The sequence below is a fragment of the Panthera pardus genome, unplaced genomic scaffold (assembly GCF_024362965.1).
Source record: "Panthera pardus isolate Hobbes unplaced genomic scaffold, ASM2436296v1 HiC_scaffold_22, whole genome shotgun sequence".
NCBI classification, from domain to species: domain Eukaryota; kingdom Metazoa; phylum Chordata; class Mammalia; order Carnivora; family Felidae; genus Panthera; species Panthera pardus.
In genome coordinates, this window is record NW_026526788.1 from 23,296,551 (window position 1) to 23,314,888 (window position 18,338).

Consider the following 18,338-nt stretch of genomic DNA (forward strand, 5'->3'; position numbering starts at 1 on the left):
TGCTGGCCCAGAGCCTCAGGTGAGAGCTTTGGGTGAACTAATGGCCCAACTGCTCTCACTCCTGGACGGAAGGTTCAGGTGCTTAGTGCAGCACCGTCTGCAGGCAACTACACTTGTGAGCGCACCTGCCGGGGTCTGGGGTGGGGGGTAACCAGAAATGAGGACACCAGTTCTGTGCCTCCAGGAGTTCATAGATAGTTGCTGGCTGGAGAGATGCCTCTTCTCCTCCCAAGAGCAACTCAGAGCACCTTCAGAAAATATAACCCCTGCCCCACATTCTCCTCTTGTTTTACTATGTAAAATAGACATAACGTTTATCGTTCAATTATTTAAAATTTTTTTTATGTTTATTATTTTTGAGAGAAAGAGACAGAGAGCAAGCAGGGAAGGGGCAGAGAGAGAGGGAGACACAGAATCAGAAGCAGGCTCCAGGCTCTGAGCTCTCAGCACAGAGCCCGATGCGGGGCTCGAACTCACAAACCGCAAGATCATGACCTGAACTGTAGTTGGCTGCCCAACCGACTGAGACACCCAGGCGCCCCATCATTCAATTATTTTTTAATGTGCAGGGGCATTAATTACACTCACAATATTACGTAACCATCCTATCTATTTCCTGAACTTTTTCATCATCCCAGACAGAAACTCTGCACTGGTTAAGCAACAACTCCCCATTCCCTGTCCCGTCCCCCCACAACCAGCTCCTGGCAACCTCTCTATTCTACTCTGTAAGAATTTGCCTGTTCTGGAAGGCATAGGAATAGAATCATACAGTATTTGTCCTTTGGGGTCTGGCTTATTTCACCTAGCATAATGGTTTCAAAGTTGACCCATGTTATAGCCGTGTGTCAGAACATTCCTTTTTTAAAAAAAAATTAATGTTTTTATTTATTTTTGAGACAGAGACAGAATATGAGCAGGGGAAGAGCAGAGAGAGAGGGAGACACAGAATCGGAAGCAGGCTCCAGGCTCTGACCTGTCAGCACAGATCCTGACGCGGGGCTCAAACTCACGGACTGAGATCATGACCTGAGCTGAAGTCAGACGCTTAACCAACTGAGCTACCCAGGCACCCCAGAACATTCCTTTTTATGGCTGAATAATATTCTGTTATTTGAACATACCACGTTTTGTTAATCTGTTCATCTATTGGGTTGTTCCCACTTTCTGACTATTATGAATAATACTGCTGTCAACATTGGTGTGCAAGTATCGGTTTGAGTCCTTGTTTTCGATTCTTTGGGCTATATACCTAAAAGTGGAATTATTGGGTCATGTAGTAATTCTATATATAACATTGAAATAACTTCCAGACTGTTTTCCGCCACAGACAGCTGCCCCACTTTACATGCTTATCAGCAATGAATGAATGTTTGAATTTCCCCACATCCTCACCAACACTTGGGAGTTTTTGGTTTTGCATTTGTTTTTTAAGTAATAGCCATCCTAGTGTGTGTGAGGTAGTTATCTCATTGTAGTTTTGATTTGCATTCCCCTAATGGTTAAAAATGTTGAGGCTTTTTTTCATGTGTCATTTGTGTAACTTCCTTGGAGAAATATCTGTTGACATCCTTTCCCCATTTTAAAATTGGATTGTTTGTCCTCTTGTTGTAGATGCTCTTTATATATTCGGGATTTGATCCCTTATCAGATATATGATTTGGAAATGTTTTCTCACATTCTGTGGATTGTCTTTTGACTTTTTTGACAGTGTCTTTTGATGCACAAAAATTTTTAATTTTGATGTTATTTAGTTTACCTATTTTTTAATTCTTATTGCCTGTGTTTTTGGTACCATTGTGAAATCCAAAGTCATAAAGATTTTCCACTATGTTTCATAGCCTTGAGTCTTTAAAAGGATTCATTTTAAGTTAATTTTTGCATATGGTGTGAGATAAAGGTCCAGCTCATTCTTTCCCTATGAATATCTAGTTTCTGCACATCATTTGTTGGAAAGACTGTCCTTTCTCCATTGAAGGGTCTTGGCTCCCTTGTCAAAAATCAATTGGCCATATATTTGCAAGTTTATTTCTGGTTTCTTTATTCTCTTCAATCACGTTTTATCCATATGCCAATACCACACTGTTTTGATTACTATTGCTTTGTAGCAGTTTTTAAATAAGGAAATGTGAGCCCTCCAACTTCGCCTTTTTTTTTTCAAGATTGTTTTGACTGTTTGTGATCCCTTGAAATTTCATATACATTTTCCAGATGTTCTCATCTTTTAAAAAATTACACAATTAAAATGCAGGCAAACAAAGGAGAAAATAATCACAGATAATCTCACAACCTAGAAGCATCTATTATTAACAAGTTTTAAGCATTTGTTTACAAAACAGCATGGGATACCACTTCACATCCTCTAGGATGGCTGTCAAAAGACAAATCATAGCAAATGATGGAGATGTGGAGACACAAGAATGCTCACACGCTGTTGGAGAAAATGTAAAATGGCACAGCCACTTGTGAAAACAGTCTGGCAGTTCCCAAAAAGGATAAACATAGAGTTACCATATGACCCAGCAATTCCATTACTGGGTATATGCACAAGAGATATAATGCACAAGAGATATATATGTCCACATAGAAACTTTTACACAAATGTTGATAACAGTATTATTCATAATAGCCAAAAAGTATAAACAACAATAATGTCTCATTTATGGAATAGATAAATAAAATTTGGCATATCTGTACAATGGAACATTATTCAGTAATAAAAAGAAAAAAGGTACTGATATACTCTACAATGAACATTTTACCAAGTGAAAGAAGCCGGTGACAAAGAACTACATACTGTATGGTTCTGTTTATATTAAATGCTGAGAATAAGCAAATCTGTAGAGACAGAAAGTAGATTAAACAGTTGCCTATGGCTGGCCAGGGGAAGGGAGATGTGGGTGCAGGAGGGTTCAGAGTTTCTTTTGGGAGAATGGAAATGTTGCACATTTGATTGTAGTGATGGATGCACAACCCGGAGAATATACTAAAAGGTTGTATACTTTAAATGAGAGAATTGTCTGATATGCAGCCCATATCTCAGTAATGCTATTAAACAAGAGACATAGGTTTGAATATATTGTTTCATACCTTTTTTTTTTTTTTTTTTACTTAATGTAACGGAATCTTTGCATGACCTGAAAGTTTTTTAATTTTGTTACTTTTAATAGACACACAGTTTAATGAAAATAGATATAGCATTCATTACATACACACACACACAAACACACACACACACACACACACACACACACACACACACACACGTGTCAATATAAGTCAATCCTACACTGTTGGTGTTTAATTCTCCATACACATGATGGGTTTTTTCCCCTAATATAAACAATGTTGGGACTTATGAGATTTAGCCTGATCAGTGTTGATTAGTTGTGAAATAATCATGTCCTTGAAAGTCATGACAAATAGTGATTAGTCATTTTGTTAAGACACACATTTGGATCTTACATGCTGAGAAGACTGATGTGTGGAAGTTAATTATTTTGCTATTGATCTGTCCTGGATGACACCTTAATTAGGTTTATTCATGAGTGTGGGGGTTCAGGAGGGTCTCTCAAATGTGAAGGGTTTATACAGCTGCTGCAGTAATGGCATTGTGGTTCTTGAAATGTTGGCAAGTGTAAGACACAACTTGGAAATAAAAAGCCATATAGATTTATAAGGGGAAAGATGGCAGAAGTAATTATAATTATAATTTTTAAAGCCAGTTGGGCTAATGAGGTCAGGTTTCCTTCTCTTGTAACAACTTTTTCATAGTACCCGTAGAGGCTGGATCTTTGGTGTAGTTCCTTGTAAACCAAAAAAGCGTTGAGTTTAACTAGGTTCAAAGCCAATATAATCGCCTCACCTGGGCTGCTAGTAAATAAACAAATGTGTGAGTTCATCTCTGAGAAAACTTTGGGCACAATTTTTAGAGCAGGAGAAATTGTGTCTAAGCCCTGGCTCCCTGGTGCCCTCATGGGTTCTTCATACTTTCTTCTTCAGATAGTGAAATTCGTTTATACTAAAAGAGAATGACTAACTATAGTTAAACAGTTTGTGAAAGGGAGGCAAGTGAAGGTAGGCCAGGGCCCTTAGAACCACACTCCAAATGCGGTCACCACTTCACCTACGTGTCAGTCTGGCCACGTGGTCTCAACAGTACATGCACTTATTGCCTAACCACGGTCATGTGTGACACTGCCACTCGGCTGAGATGAGCCGTGTGGAAAGAAGGTGCGGAATTCTCACAGTGAAATCTAGAGTGGCTCCTGGATGTGGCTTAGAATTCAGGCACCATTTGGGAAAACCTTGGAGGTGGGGCTGGCGTGCTTCCCAGGGGGTTCGTTCGTTACTCAGAGTCATGGCAGCGTTTGGTTTTAGTTGAGCCTCGTATTGTTTTCTTTTTGGAGCGAGGAAGCAACTGTCAGGGCAAAAGCCAATATTACTGTATTAATACATGGCTTTATATTTGTGTGCCCATGTATTGGAAGGGGCTTGCTTTGGGAAACAGCTAGTTAAAAACCCTGGATTTTGCATTTGAAATATTCTTTGTTCTGTTTACAACCATGCCCTGAGATATTTTCCCACATTTTCTTCTTTATAAGTTCCCCAGTGATGTTTTCGTGGCCTATCCTGGGAAGATCTGTCTTTCCATTTATCAAAACAAATGGCAAGCTGGGGACCATTTAAAGTAGTTTTTTTAGTTAATAAAGCCAATCTCCTTGTTCTGTTATGTTAAAAGTACATTATCTTTTTTATTGCCGGTTCTCTATGGCTAGGTCTGTTTTCTGTCTTAGCAACCTCAGGGCTGCCCCACTTGCTTACTGTGTAGAGAATTACAAAATCATCAAGGGTGGGGCAGCACCAGCTGACTTACAGTACAAACCATTTCTCAAAATAACCACAACAGTGCAATACTGATGTGTAATTTACGTCACAGTATGTTTTTATGAAATAGTTTGTGGCATTTTCATTTCTATTCCGGATGGAATCTTGTTCTCTCTCCCTTCTAATCAGGCATTTAATTTATTTTTATTATTAATATTTTCCACTCCTTGTCTTGGCATGCCTCCAATTTAACAGCTTTGATGAGGGGGAAAAAAAAAAAGCAACCAACAACCAATCCTCCCCCGACCCCAGCTCCTCCCCAACATCAGTTTAACTGCAAATGTATTTTCCCCTTTGATGTGTACTTACTCTGGGTACTGAGTTTACTGCCTTGAGAGAGCTTGAGAAATATGGTGGGACACATTACACATTTACACGGCGTTGTAACCAGGAATTGATAAAGTTGACGTACAACTTTGGAATTTTAAACACTTTCAACCAAGTCAGGCTATTTAGTCTCCTGCTCTGCTGTCTTTTGCTTTTACGAATGTCTTTCTGTATAATGTCCTGTAATTAGAACAGGAAATCATTGAGTAACTGTAAGATGAATAAGAGCACTTAGACTGGAAGGAAAATTACCTTCCGAGAAATTATATTCTCTCTCTCCTTTTTTTTTTTCCTGCATGTTACAATGTTGGTAATGATAGTAACAGCTGTAGCTACTCTTATCTGTAGAATTTTCATGCTTAGGTTTTCTGAAGTAAAAAAAAAAAAATCATTTTCAGTAATAATCAGAAATGAATGGACAGAAAATAGGAAATGCCTAATTATGACAAATATTCAGTGTCACAGCAGAGCAGCAATTAAATGGAAACTTCAATATAATTGTCAATAGCAGTAAGAATTGGAACAGTGCCAGGTATATAAAGTTGATGCTTTGCCGTGGGTTGGTTGCTAGGAGCACAGTGAAAAGTATAAAGCTTTGAGAAAGGAATGTCTAATGTAATAAAGTAACAGAAAGAAGCATAAATCATTGTAAGAGCCTCTCATATTGACATTATTTTACTTAAATTGTCTCAAAACTAGACATCAAGTTTTATAACAGGAGCAAATTCATATTTGCTTGGGGGGAGAAAAAGAACACTGTATGTTGTCTTTGAAGGACTGGGGACTTTGTGTCTCAAACGTAGCCTTCATACATATTTGGAATCTTTTAAGTGAAAATCTTTAAATGTTTGTTTCTATTGGCATCCAAATGCATTTGCCCTAATGCGATTAGAGAACTAAAGGGCAAAATACTTGGCAGATTTTTCAGTTGAGGTAATTAGGTGCAGGAAGGAACATGCATACTTTTTCCACCAGGCTCTATAAAATCCTGGTGCAAAGATTTTTTTTTTTTTTAAGATTTTTCTTTTTAAGCTTACTGATGTTAGAAGTAGATTATAGTGGTTTTCAGTAAGCATAATAGTGTGATGTTTCCGAAACAAGCCTTCCCCTTCTTCCCCCAGAATGAAAAAGAAAGTTACATTTCTAAATGTTGTGTAACAGATAAAAGCAAATTTCTCCTCCGGAATTTATGTTTTCAGCCTTCTGTGCATTTGGCCACCATTATCTGTTTAAAAAAAAAAATAGCATTATGGATATTTGAAAGTCAATGCTCCATTAATTCATTGTGTTTGCTATTTCATGCATCTCTCTTTGTATAAAGACAACTTGAGCAACGTGCTATTCAGAATGAATGCCTGCTCTTACCCTCTCCCCCCCCCCCCACCCCTTCCCCATTCCCAGCCCAACTCTGAGGATTAAAGCAATGGTATACAGTTACTGTTTGAAAAGCTTGGGTGGAGTCTCACGTTATAATTACAGTTTCTCTGTGGAATTCTGTTTTGGACTTTGAAAATATATAAATAAGTGAAAAATTGACATTGAGAGAGGTTAACAAAACGTGTAATTATGATATAAGCACAGGATTAGAGTAATTTTGGTTGAGCATTACAAGCAGTGTACTTTAGGTATTAACTTTTAATAGGCAAAATTCTTTTCACTGAAGTTGAAATGAGGTTTAGTAATTTTGGGTCTCTTATTCCCTTTGAATATTTCATTTAAAAATATTTCACTTTCTTTTTTGGTGGGGAGGGGAATTGAGAAATGGGATGACATTTTAATAGAATATCATAATATGGCTTAAAATTTCAGTCTTTGGTACCAACAATTTATTGCTGATCATTTCTGTTAACAGAAATCAAGTAATGCATACATAATCCAACCAACTATAGCTGACTAGAGTGTGTTAGAATAAGATTCCTTGGGGTAATACTTTGATTTCTTTTCCTATGTGGGTGTGGTTGAAAGAAAATCTTTGTTCCAGGAACACTCTGTTTATCTTTCGCTAAACAAATGTGCAATTTATCCATTCTTTATTCATTCGTAGATTTATCTGCTAGACCTATTATGAATTGGAAAGGGAAAAATATCCTATGCAGCATTTATTGGCAGCCTCCGTTTCATGGGTAACTGCATAGGAGTGTTTGTTTATATGTACATGAAATGCAAAAGGAGGAAAGTAGTAGCTGAGGAATTTAAATAAGAGTTCTTGAAAGGGGTTGTTTGGCTTTATTTGTTTCTTAGTATACTAGGGCAAAATAAAATGTGACAGCTGTTGAACAATTTAATAGTTTTGTAGCTGTATGAGGAAGATGTTAATTTAACGCAAAGGCTTAGGGGGAAGTTATAGGATCATGAGTTTAGATCTGGAAAACTCTTCCAAACTCATAATTTTATTCTCTGCTTTACATACTTTCCTGTGAAGGTGACTGTACTTGGGAGAATAAAATTCTTCTCCAGTTGACTAAGCATGTCTACCAAATTCTTCTAGGGTAAAGTTTCTCTGAGGTATCTTCACTCGGAGAAATTTTACCCTATTCACTATGGATCTTCTCTTCACTCTCACCTAGAATGTTTTCTTAACTTTCATGGAACTCCTGAGGGTCTCATGGCTTTGTCTGTTTTTGTTGTTGCTGTTGTTTTTTTGTTTTGTTTTTGTTTTTTGTTTTTTGTTTTTTTTATTAAGGACAATTCCTTTCATGATGTCTAATTGTAAGGTTGGAAATTTACCTCTTTCCAAACAATGCCAAAGTTCTGGTCCAAATGGATGATTCTTTTCATAAAGAGCAAAAGTATCATAATTTTTTGGTTTGGTAGTAGTAAGTAGCATTGCCACATTAAACCAGGTCCCAGCTGGACCTCTAGATTCTTAGTATGGAAGAGGTTAATGAGGCACAGGGGTTCTGGGCTTGCACAACCTGAAGTTGGCTTTAGTTCCTATTATATGGGTAGAAAGTAGGAAGCTGATATACACAATCCTCCACTTATCCATGGAGGATACATTCCAAGACCCCAGGTGGATGCCTGAAACTGCAGATAGCACCAAACCCTATATATGCTGTTTTTTCCTATTCATACACACCTGTGAAAAAGTTGAATTTATCAGCTGGGCACAGTAAGAGATGAATAATAATAACTAATAATAAAATTGAACACTAATAACGATATACTGTAAGAAAAGTTATGTGAAAGTAGTCTCTCTCAAAACACCTTATACTGTACTCACCCTTGTTCTGTGATGATGTGAGATGATTGGATGCCCGAGTGAGGAGAACAAGTGAGGTGGATGATGTAGGCATTGTGACGTGGTGTTAGGCTACCACTGACCTTCTGATGATATGTCAGAAGGCGGATCATCTGCTTCCAGACCGCCGTTGACCACAAACCGCAGAAAGCGAAACCGCAAAAAGCGAGACCACTGTACATGAAAGATGTGTCAGTGCTGCTAGATCATTACAATGTGACTTGCGATGTTCCCAAATAACAGCAAGCTAACTGAACCGCAGTAGAACCTGGCTTGTAGCTGGCTGAATTCTACAGTTCTTGATGAAACGGAGGTTTCGTATTTTACATGACCAAAAGCCATCATCCTCCTCCCTAATATTGTAAGTTGCTTAAATTTCTAATAATAATATGTCAAATAAACAAAGATTTTCTTTCAACCACAGCCACATAGGAAAAGAAATCAAAGCGTTACCTTAATGATAATAATTTTGCTATTATTAGTATTTGTGACATTTTGTCATAATGAAAAGCCCGTCAAACTTGGAATTAAAAGACCAGGTGGCAATCTCACCTCTGTCACTTTGCTTCCTTGAGATCCCGAACTAGTCACTTGGGTGTCTGAACTTGTTACCCCACCTCTGAATTGGGGGATGTTCAGAAGCAGTAAATCCTACTAATAGGGTTGTTGTGAGGAACAGAAGAGATGTGTTTTGTGAAAGACCCTTGTAAATTTTTGTGTTCTATTATCAGTACTAGAAATCATAGTATTTCTAAACAAATAGTCCCTCTGTCCCTTGTATTTTTGGCTAAGAGCACTTGTTTTCATTTGGGGTCTTCTGTGACACCTACAACAATCCTGGGAAAGTGGCAAGAAGAAGGGAATTCGGGGTTTTGATAGAAGCATATACCTAAAAACAAGTTATAAATATATATATTCTTGGGAACCCCAACTTAAGATGTTTCAACTTAACAATTTTTTGACTTTACAATTATGTAAAAGCGATACGCATTCAATAGGAACTGTACTTTGAGTTTGAATGTGAATCTTTTCCCAGGCTGGCGATATGGGCACAATACTGTTTGGTGCCTGCCATCAGCCCCCAGCCACAACTCCCAGTCAACCACACGGTCACGAGGGTCAACAACTGACACACTGGTACCATTCTGTACCCACGCAACTATTCTGTTTCTCACTTTCAGTAAAGTACTCAATAAATAACATGAGATATTCAATACTTTATTATAACATAGGCTTTGTGTTAGATAATTTTGCCCAATCTCAGTGTTCTGAGCACATTTAAGGTAGGTGAGGCTAAGCTACGGCGTTTGGTAGATTGGGTGTATTCAATGTCTTTTCAATTTAGGGTATTTTCAACTTATAATGGGTTGTCGAGACATATTCCCATTGAAAGTGGAGTGTGTGTGTGTGTGTGTGTGTGTGTGTGTGTGTTTACACATACATACAGAAACAGAAATCAAAACCCAAACTGAATAAGTTATTACACATCTGTGCAAAAGCTAAATTCAGACTCTGAGGTAGTGGTTTCAAAGTTTAATGTGCATGAACTACTTGGGAGTTTGTTAAAAATGTAAATTCCTGGGGCGCCTGGGTGGCGCAGTCGGTTAAGCGTCCGACTTCAGCCAGGTCACGATCTCGCGGTCCGTGAGTTCGAGCCCCGCGTCAGGCTCTGGGCTGATGGCTCGGAGCCTGGAGCCTGTTTCCGATTCTGTGTCTCCCTCTCTCTCTGCCCCTCCCCCGTTCATGCTCTGTCTCTCTCTGTCCCAAAAATAAATAAAAAATGTTGGAAAAAAAAAAAAATTAAAAAAAAAAAAAAAATGTAAATTCCTGGGCCCCAACCTTCAAGATTCTGAGTTAGTGGTTCTCGATAGGCCCCTAGGGCCTGCCTTTTTACAGTTACTCTATGCGATTCTGATGCGGGCAGTCCTGGGAGCACTCTTAGAAGTAATATCTCCAAAATGAGTGGATATCATAGGACATATTTCCATGACTTGGACCAGAGGGAAATTGCTAGCTTTTCTTCCAACAGAAAGAGGATTCATGGCTTGGCTTGTGTTTTGGGAACTGCATGAAGAAAGAGGGATAAATGTTTGGAGCTAGGATGAGGTGAAGAGAAAAAAACAAAAACAAACAAACAAAAAACAACAACAACAAAAACCAGGTCATTTCTAAGCACGAAAGATAGTCAGGGAGCAGATTCCAGAGAATTAGGGAGAGGTTAGAGATGGCATTATCATGAAAAATGATCAGAGAAAAACAGAAAGAGAATGAAGGGACAAGAAGGAAGTGAAATGGTCCCAAGAACGCAGGTGACATCTTCTGCTATAAAACTAACCCTGAAGCATCCATTCTTCTGCCATCATTCCACCTGAAAAGCAGGATGCCCTCCATTTCATTTCAAGACCACTTGGAGAAACTAGTGCAGCCATTGCCCCCGTACAGAAAGCCAACAGCACAACCAAGATAGAATTTTGGAAGCTGTGTATAGATTTGCACAGTATTTACTCTTTGCAGACATGGTATTAGGTGACGAGCATGCTGAAATAAGTCCTCAGAGTCCGTGGTTATACCCTCTCTCATCCACAACGTCTTGGACAAATACAGCATAATAATACAGTTGACATGTTGGGGGCCGCTTCAGTGCTCTGGAGTTCTGATGATGTTTGGTGGATAGTTCCTATAAAATTCTTTGTGCTTGAACTCTATAGAAAGCACAGATTTGAACCCAACGTGTGAACTAGGGTCTGGGTCTGCCATAAAAATCTCAAATTTAAATGCCTGGGGGCATATTTCAGCATCTTAAAAACTGTACTTCATTTGGGGACTTGCCTTCAATGTAAACATATTTCCTTTTAATTCAGTATGGCAGCTGACAAAGTGACTACCCACAACCAGGCAGGAGTCTAAGAAATGTAAACTGTTAAAAGATGTCATCTTGAAAGCAGCTAAACATCTCCATTCTCGAAGAAGCCTCCAGCCTGAGGAACTAAGTGAACATAATTAGAAATACATCTGGGTATTGGCCTCCTATCTGAAAAGGTCACATGCACACCTTCCACTGGTACTGGTTATATTCTATCATTTGTTCTGTCCTGACTCATTTGTCTCCCACTGGTTACCAGATGGCCACGATAATGTTGGTATCCTTAACAACTGTCTTGTGCAATTCCCTGCAGCATGGTAAGGACTCAAAATATTGAGTGTTTTCCCTTTGGATAAGCCAGTGACATATCTGGGAATTGCTTACAAACGCCCTGACAGAGTGGTTATAAAGAGTGATGGCAGACTGGGTCATGGAGCCCAAATTCAGCTTGACATTGTGCAGGTGGCAGGCTACCAAAGGGGAGTTTTTGCCATTTCTCAGGCTTAAGATGAAGGCAGGATTCCTCCATGCAGAATCTGGTTTTTATAAATAATCACTTAATATAGAGAGGTGCAGATAAACATTAAGATCATTGTAAAAGAGAGTTTCATTAAAGTGGCTGAAATGTTCTGAGCTAAGTTGGTTCTGATGGAGCTGTCACAAGGATGCTTGGGGAGTCCTCTCAGCATGGTTCTCTGAGATGTGCCAAGTTACCAGATGGATTGGAGGAACATTAGAAGGCAGGGGGTAGGAGAAGGGGGGAGGGCAAAGAAGGTGGAGGTATCAATCAAGTTGGGATAGATCATGCTGCAAAAACAAATAACCCCCCAAATCACAGCCTCACTTACAACAGCAAAGGTTCCTTTTGTGCTTGTGTTCTGTGTCCATTTAGGATCAAGGAGGGGTCTCTGCTCCATGTGATTCTTACTCCAAGACCCTGACTTGCAGAGTAGCCACTATCTGAATCATTACAGATGCCCAGGACAAAGGGAAAGAGAGTGTTGTCAGTCAAACACTGGCCCCTAAAGTAGCCACTCACTTCTGTCACATTTTATTGGCCAAAACAAGTCACATGGTCACTTGACTCCAGTGGGCCAGGAAGCACGGTCTTTCCACACTACCATAAAGAGAACCAGAAATATTTGTTGAATGGCACTACCCACCACCAGATTTGATGATGATGCTATTTGAACTTATGGACATCTCTCTGGGGCCAGATGACCTTTACAGAGACTTCCAGCACTGAAAGAATATATAATCCAAAAATGTAGCAATACCAGACTCTGGAAATATGTATAAAGAAGCTCCACAAAATTCTGATTTTTCCTATGATGAGTGACTTTAATGCTTAAAATATATATCAGACTCTTTCAAAACAGTTTTTTGGTTCTGCTGCTTTCTGGTGACCCAAACATTGCTTAATCTGTCTATGAGATCACCCCATCTCTTTCTTTTCCCCACTTTTTCTTTTCCCTGTCAGTAACCCGAGGCTTTTTAGTGGAATTGGGTTGGTGAGGTGGGGCTGGGAGAATGCCCACGTCAGCCAGACAGAGACAAACATGACCTGGTAGAAGAGTCTCACTGAAGACACATTTTAATACAAAACCAGAGTGATCACTGAAATCATGCCATAGCCTGGACAGTTCTTTGTTGGAGGGAAGAAAGTAATGGGAGCTTTTTCTCGTTTGTCTAGGGGAGGACGATGAAGAAACCAACGTGATCGTTCTCAGCTACCCTCAGTACTGCCGGTACCGATCGATGCTGAAACGCATCCAGGATAAGCCGTCTTCCATTCTAACAGACCAGTTTGCGTTAGCCCTGGGGGGCATTGCGGTGGTCAGCAAGAACCCTCAGATCCTGTACTGTCGAGACACGTTTGACCACCCAACTCTCATTGAAAATGAGAGTATATGCGATGAGTTTGGTGAGTCTTTTTTTTTTTTTCCTACCTGAAACTTGCGCGTGTGTGTTTAGTTGTTTTCGGTTCTTGTAAAGAGTGGTGATGGGGAACAAGGCTTATTTTCACAATCTCTGTGTGCCACCCCTCCCCTACCCTCCCCCCAAAATTATTGTGGCATGAAGTGTCATTGCCTCTTCGGCAGCCTCTGTTTACCAGGGTAAAAGGTTATTATTTAGAATTTGTTGTTCAGTATAGGGTCCAAAGTTGCTTGGTCGACCTTGAAATTGGACTTTCAGACAAGAAGCTTCCGTGTTAGTTCTTTCTTTGAAGGCTTTGGCTATTTGGATACTGATTTTTGTTTTTAATTGATCACGCCCTTTTCCATGTTATAAGGAACTATAAAAATGCACCAGTTGTGACTACTTCAGTACTATAAAGGTGAACAGATAGACTGATGATAGATCCCCATGCCTCTTAATTTTTTTCATATATATGTATGTATGCACATATATATCCATCTTTGGTGGGCACAGTGTATAAAAAATATAGAGAGATTTATTTATATATCTATATTCAGATATCTGTGTATATTTTTATACTTATTTATATATCTATATTCAGATATCTATATATATTTTTTGTACACCATGCCCACCAAAGATGGATATATGCACACATATCTTTATCTGCATCTCTGCCTAGCTGATCAGTCATGTGTCTCTATAGATAGAAGTGAAGGAGGAGAAGAGATATACATTTGGGAGACCTTGCATGATGCAGTGAATGACTGGAGGCAAGCCAGGGTCACATCTCTCACATCTTCATTTTCTCATCTGTTTGTTGAAGAGACTGGCTCATATCGTGGTTCTCAACAGGCTGGGCAGGGATATCAGAAAGCCCTGGGGGTGCTTTATCAAGCAATAAATGTTCCCTGGAAATTCCTGTACTTACAGAGGCATGAAACTCCCCCACCTACCCCTTCTTTGGGAATTGCCACCATGGAGCGACCAGTATGATGACCGACCCATGCTGAATCTCTCATGGGTCCTGGGGTGAAGAAGAGTCTGAGACCACTGGCCCAGAGGGAGCACTAATGGGGTCCCCTTGAGTTGGAACACTCCTTGATTCCATCGGCTAATGTTTTCCCAAGGATCCCTAGTTTGTGGGTTATTCAGATTCAGATTATTCTGCTAAACAATTGCAGGCCTCAGCATGGTTTGAGAAATCCACTGTATTCATGACCTAGGCAGCCTTCCACCTGTTTCAGGGGGGTGTTGTACGTAGGGGTGAGGATGAGGGGATGACGTATAATCCAACAAGGAAGGGAGGAAAGAAGTAGGGCACCTAGGTTCATCGGACCTGGCTTTTTCTTTTTTCCTTACAAACTTTTTTGTTGGATGCCTTTCACAGCTCTGGCTTACTGAACGACTGCCATTCTATAAGAGAATAGTAGTGTTTCTATAAGTTATTTTCTCCTTTTTCCAAGAAGAATTGTTTAATACTCGAATAACCTTTTGTATTCAAGTAGATGAATGTATCCAATACATTTTTTAATACCTTCTCTTTTCAGATCAACCTCTACAAATCTTCCCTTTTTAACACTTCTGTTTTGAGGGTTGTTTTTTTTCCCCATATCCCTGACGTCCAAACCCCTCTGTCCTGCTTGCCACTGAAGAGGTCTGTAAATTTCTGACACAAAATAAAACTGAAAGAATGCTTTCCCTCACTTAAGAGTATTCAAAGAGCATCACAATGTAACATGATGAAAAATGTTTTAACCTTTTTGGCTAATTTAAGAGTTATTAGTCATTGAGCTTGAAAGCTGTTGTGTCTGGAATTGGTAATAGAAAGAAGTTCCAATTTAACAGTGATCACAATGGTTGTTAAGAGTTCCTAAATTAGTTTTAAATGTTCTCACAAACACAAGCATCTGACTTTTGAATGTTTTCCTGAACTTTCTTCTGGTAAAGCTAATTTTAATGCTGTTTTTCTTCTCCAGCCTCTTAAAGTGGAAGCTTTCTTTTGGAATAAAGGTACCTTTAAAGAGCTTTTAGATGGCTAGCCTAATCATTAGAATATTAGATTTTTCTTTAATCTTTAATATTAGTTGAGTTTGTACTTCGTATAGTATTTCATTCTCCTAAGTGGACACCCTTTCCCCCCGCAAAAGAGCTTATTTTGACCTGATTTGCATACCTTCGCCAACATCCCTCCCCCACCTTCCACGTTGGGTCACACATCTAAACTTCCAGAAAGCACCCTTTTAAACCTCCAATTGGTTGTATTTGAAAGCAACATGGGTTAAAGAGTTTGTTAAAATGTGGGGTTGGGTTTCTCCAACCAACTAACAGTTGGTAGGAGAACATAAATTTCATTAGCATTAAACAAATGTTCCTAATATTAAACACTGCCAGATGACTGAAGCACTTCTGTCAGATTACCGCGAGTGCCAGGGGGCCCACAGATGAATTTTCTACACAGTATATATTCTGTACCACACGTTTGGTGACTTCAGTAATTGGTCAAATGTAATTTAGGTAACAGTATGCCTAGGCTGTAAAAATCAAATTTTATTAGCCATATCACCAGGTGGGTGAATGGTGGAGCTGATGGCAAAGGGTTTATAGCATTTATCAGCTACACCTTTGACACATGGAATTCATAAATTGCCATAACATACCTGCAAGGCCCTTCTCAAAAGGACAGTGTCTGCTTTCCTATGATTAAATAATGTTTGTTTTATTAACTAATATATTTTCTGCTTTCTCCTCTTAAATGGGATTATGGAGTGGGGGTGAGAGAGGGCATTCAGAAGATAAATAAAACACGGTTCTTGCTTGCTTGGAGGATTTAAAAATCTAATTGGGGAAGACAGGATTAACACACCTGAAAGGTTAACTAATGTTACAAGAAAGTCAATGATTAAGTATTTGGTGAGTGTTGCAGAAAGCAAGCATAGGAGGAATTTAGCACTGGGCTGGCCGGGGCAGGGAGGGGGGTGATCCTTGGAGGGGGGTCAGGGAAAGCCTCATGAAAAAGGCAAGACTGGGTCTGGTTTTAAAGGACAGGGAGAGGGGCGCCTGGGTGGCTCAGTCAGTTAAGCATCTGACTTCCACTCAGGTCATGATCTCACAGCTTGTGGGTTCGAGCCCCGCATTGGGTTCCACGCCAACAGCACAGAGCCTGCTTGGGATTCTGTCTCTCCCACTCTCTCTGCTCCTCTCCCACTCGTGCTTTCTCTCTCAAAAGTAAATAAATAATAAAAACTTAAGAGAAAAAAAAAAAGGATAGGGAGAAAGGCTAATAGAAAAGTTTTGGAAATACCTAGATCACTGACAATTCATGTCCTGACTCTCCATGTTAAGAATGGCTGCCTTCACCCTGGGTGAACCGTTGGCCTTCCCTTACTTGGTTTGCCCCCAATAAATGGACTGGTGCCTTCTCTTTACCAGGGGGACAGGAATATGAGTCTGTGGACCAGGGCTGGGACGAACCCAGGCAGTGGCTTTAGAGCCTAAACTAGGCTTTCTTGGGCAGAGATGACCCACATCCTCTGTGCGTGTGACAGCCTCTTCCAACTGCTCAGACATCATCACCCCTCCCCACTGTTTCAATGTTGTCCACTGAATAACAGGTTTAATTGAACAATAAAAGTAAGGCTTTTAAATCTACAATGAATTCCTATAAATAAATTCTCCGTGGAATTTTATGAAGCTGTTTAATGAAAAGTTTGATTAGAAACTATTAAAGAAAAGTAGAATAGATGAAATTTCATCATTTAGTCCCACATTACAGTGGTGTCATTTTGATTTTTATTTACATTGAGATATTCAGAATAGAGTAAATATATCCTGGTTTTAATTAACTATCCTCCTTACTTGGGAAAGGTTATTTTAGGCTTGAAGGGTTTTGATAGCATACCATCTGCTTTCGTCCCTGTATTTTATTCAAGTCCCTTCCCTGCTTACAGCGCTGTGCGATATCTAAACCTATGACATAAGCATAAATCGAATCATATTAATGGCAGGTGATTGAAAAGCTTGAGCCTCGACATCCTGCCTGAATCCTTCCGTCTTGTCAGTTACAATGCTCTTAAAGGCAATGTGCTGTTTTCTCAGCACAAGAAAATGGACTATTTTTAAAACTAAAGCAATGGACTCCCCATTAAAGCATTGCGAAAACTGATTGTATTGCACATGCAATTAGGAAATGAGATTATAATAATAATGAAGGGAAAGTGACATTACGAATGACAATTTTTCTCATAAAAATCTCTCCCCTGTGCATAATTCCTGCCCCCACTGTCCTGTTAGACTCTCCTAGCACGAGGCATTCTTCAACCATCCCCCTACCTTGCTTTTACCTCTTTTTATAATTTGATTCCTCTTTTGTAAAACGCATACCATCATTTATATCATGCTATTGTCTGGACGGTAGGAAAAACATACACGTGCACCCATTTTGCCTATTTTCCCTGTTAGAACAATAAAATGCCTACCAGTTTGTCATGTGTGCTGTTTACATGACTATCACACGATTGATTTCCCATGTGTGAAGTGTTGACAGCCAACTCCAAACAGAGGTGTGCACAGTACAGTAGGTACATGGACAACTTTAAGGTACCAGCTTTATCAGATGTAAGGTGGACCCAGTATATATAAATGAGATGAAATCAGTCCGTAAATATGGGTGGAACTAAATGGATTAAGATATGGTTAATTAAAAATATAACAAAAGATACGGTTTATTTTAGTCTGAGTTTTGAATTACAAAGAAACATAAGACATTCTCCTAAGTTCTTTGGAGTCAGGGTGTGTGTGTGTGTTTGTGTGTATGTGTGTTCCTTGACCAAGGAATGGGATGGAGTTAAAGGAAGGATGTGGTAATTCACCTGAAAAGAGCAGAGATGAGATGGACTGCCATCTTGGCATTTGGTCCACGTGCAGGAAACCATGAGGTCCTACCCTCAGGGAGAAGGTGGCTACATCAGCATTAAAACATATCCTTTGCTGAAGCGCAAGGAGCATGGCACCATTTAGGAGAAAGAAGTGCCAGGCTTACAAACAGGTACAGTATTAATCAAGGCTCGCCTGTCTGATTTGCTATTCCTCTGGGCAAGA

General features: G+C 39.5%; 1 protein-coding gene across 1 annotated transcript in view; it reads left to right on the forward strand.

The window, feature by feature from the left end:
* ARID5B (AT-rich interaction domain 5B) overlaps window positions 1-18,338 on the forward strand; it is a 180,479-nt gene that overhangs the window by 75,842 nt on the left and 86,299 nt on the right. Inside the window, exon 4 of the mRNA XM_019444284.2 lies at window positions 13,012-13,242. Coding sequence (XP_019299829.1) covers window positions 13,012-13,242 — 231 coding nt within the window. The remainder of the gene's footprint in view (window positions 1-13,011; window positions 13,243-18,338) is intronic.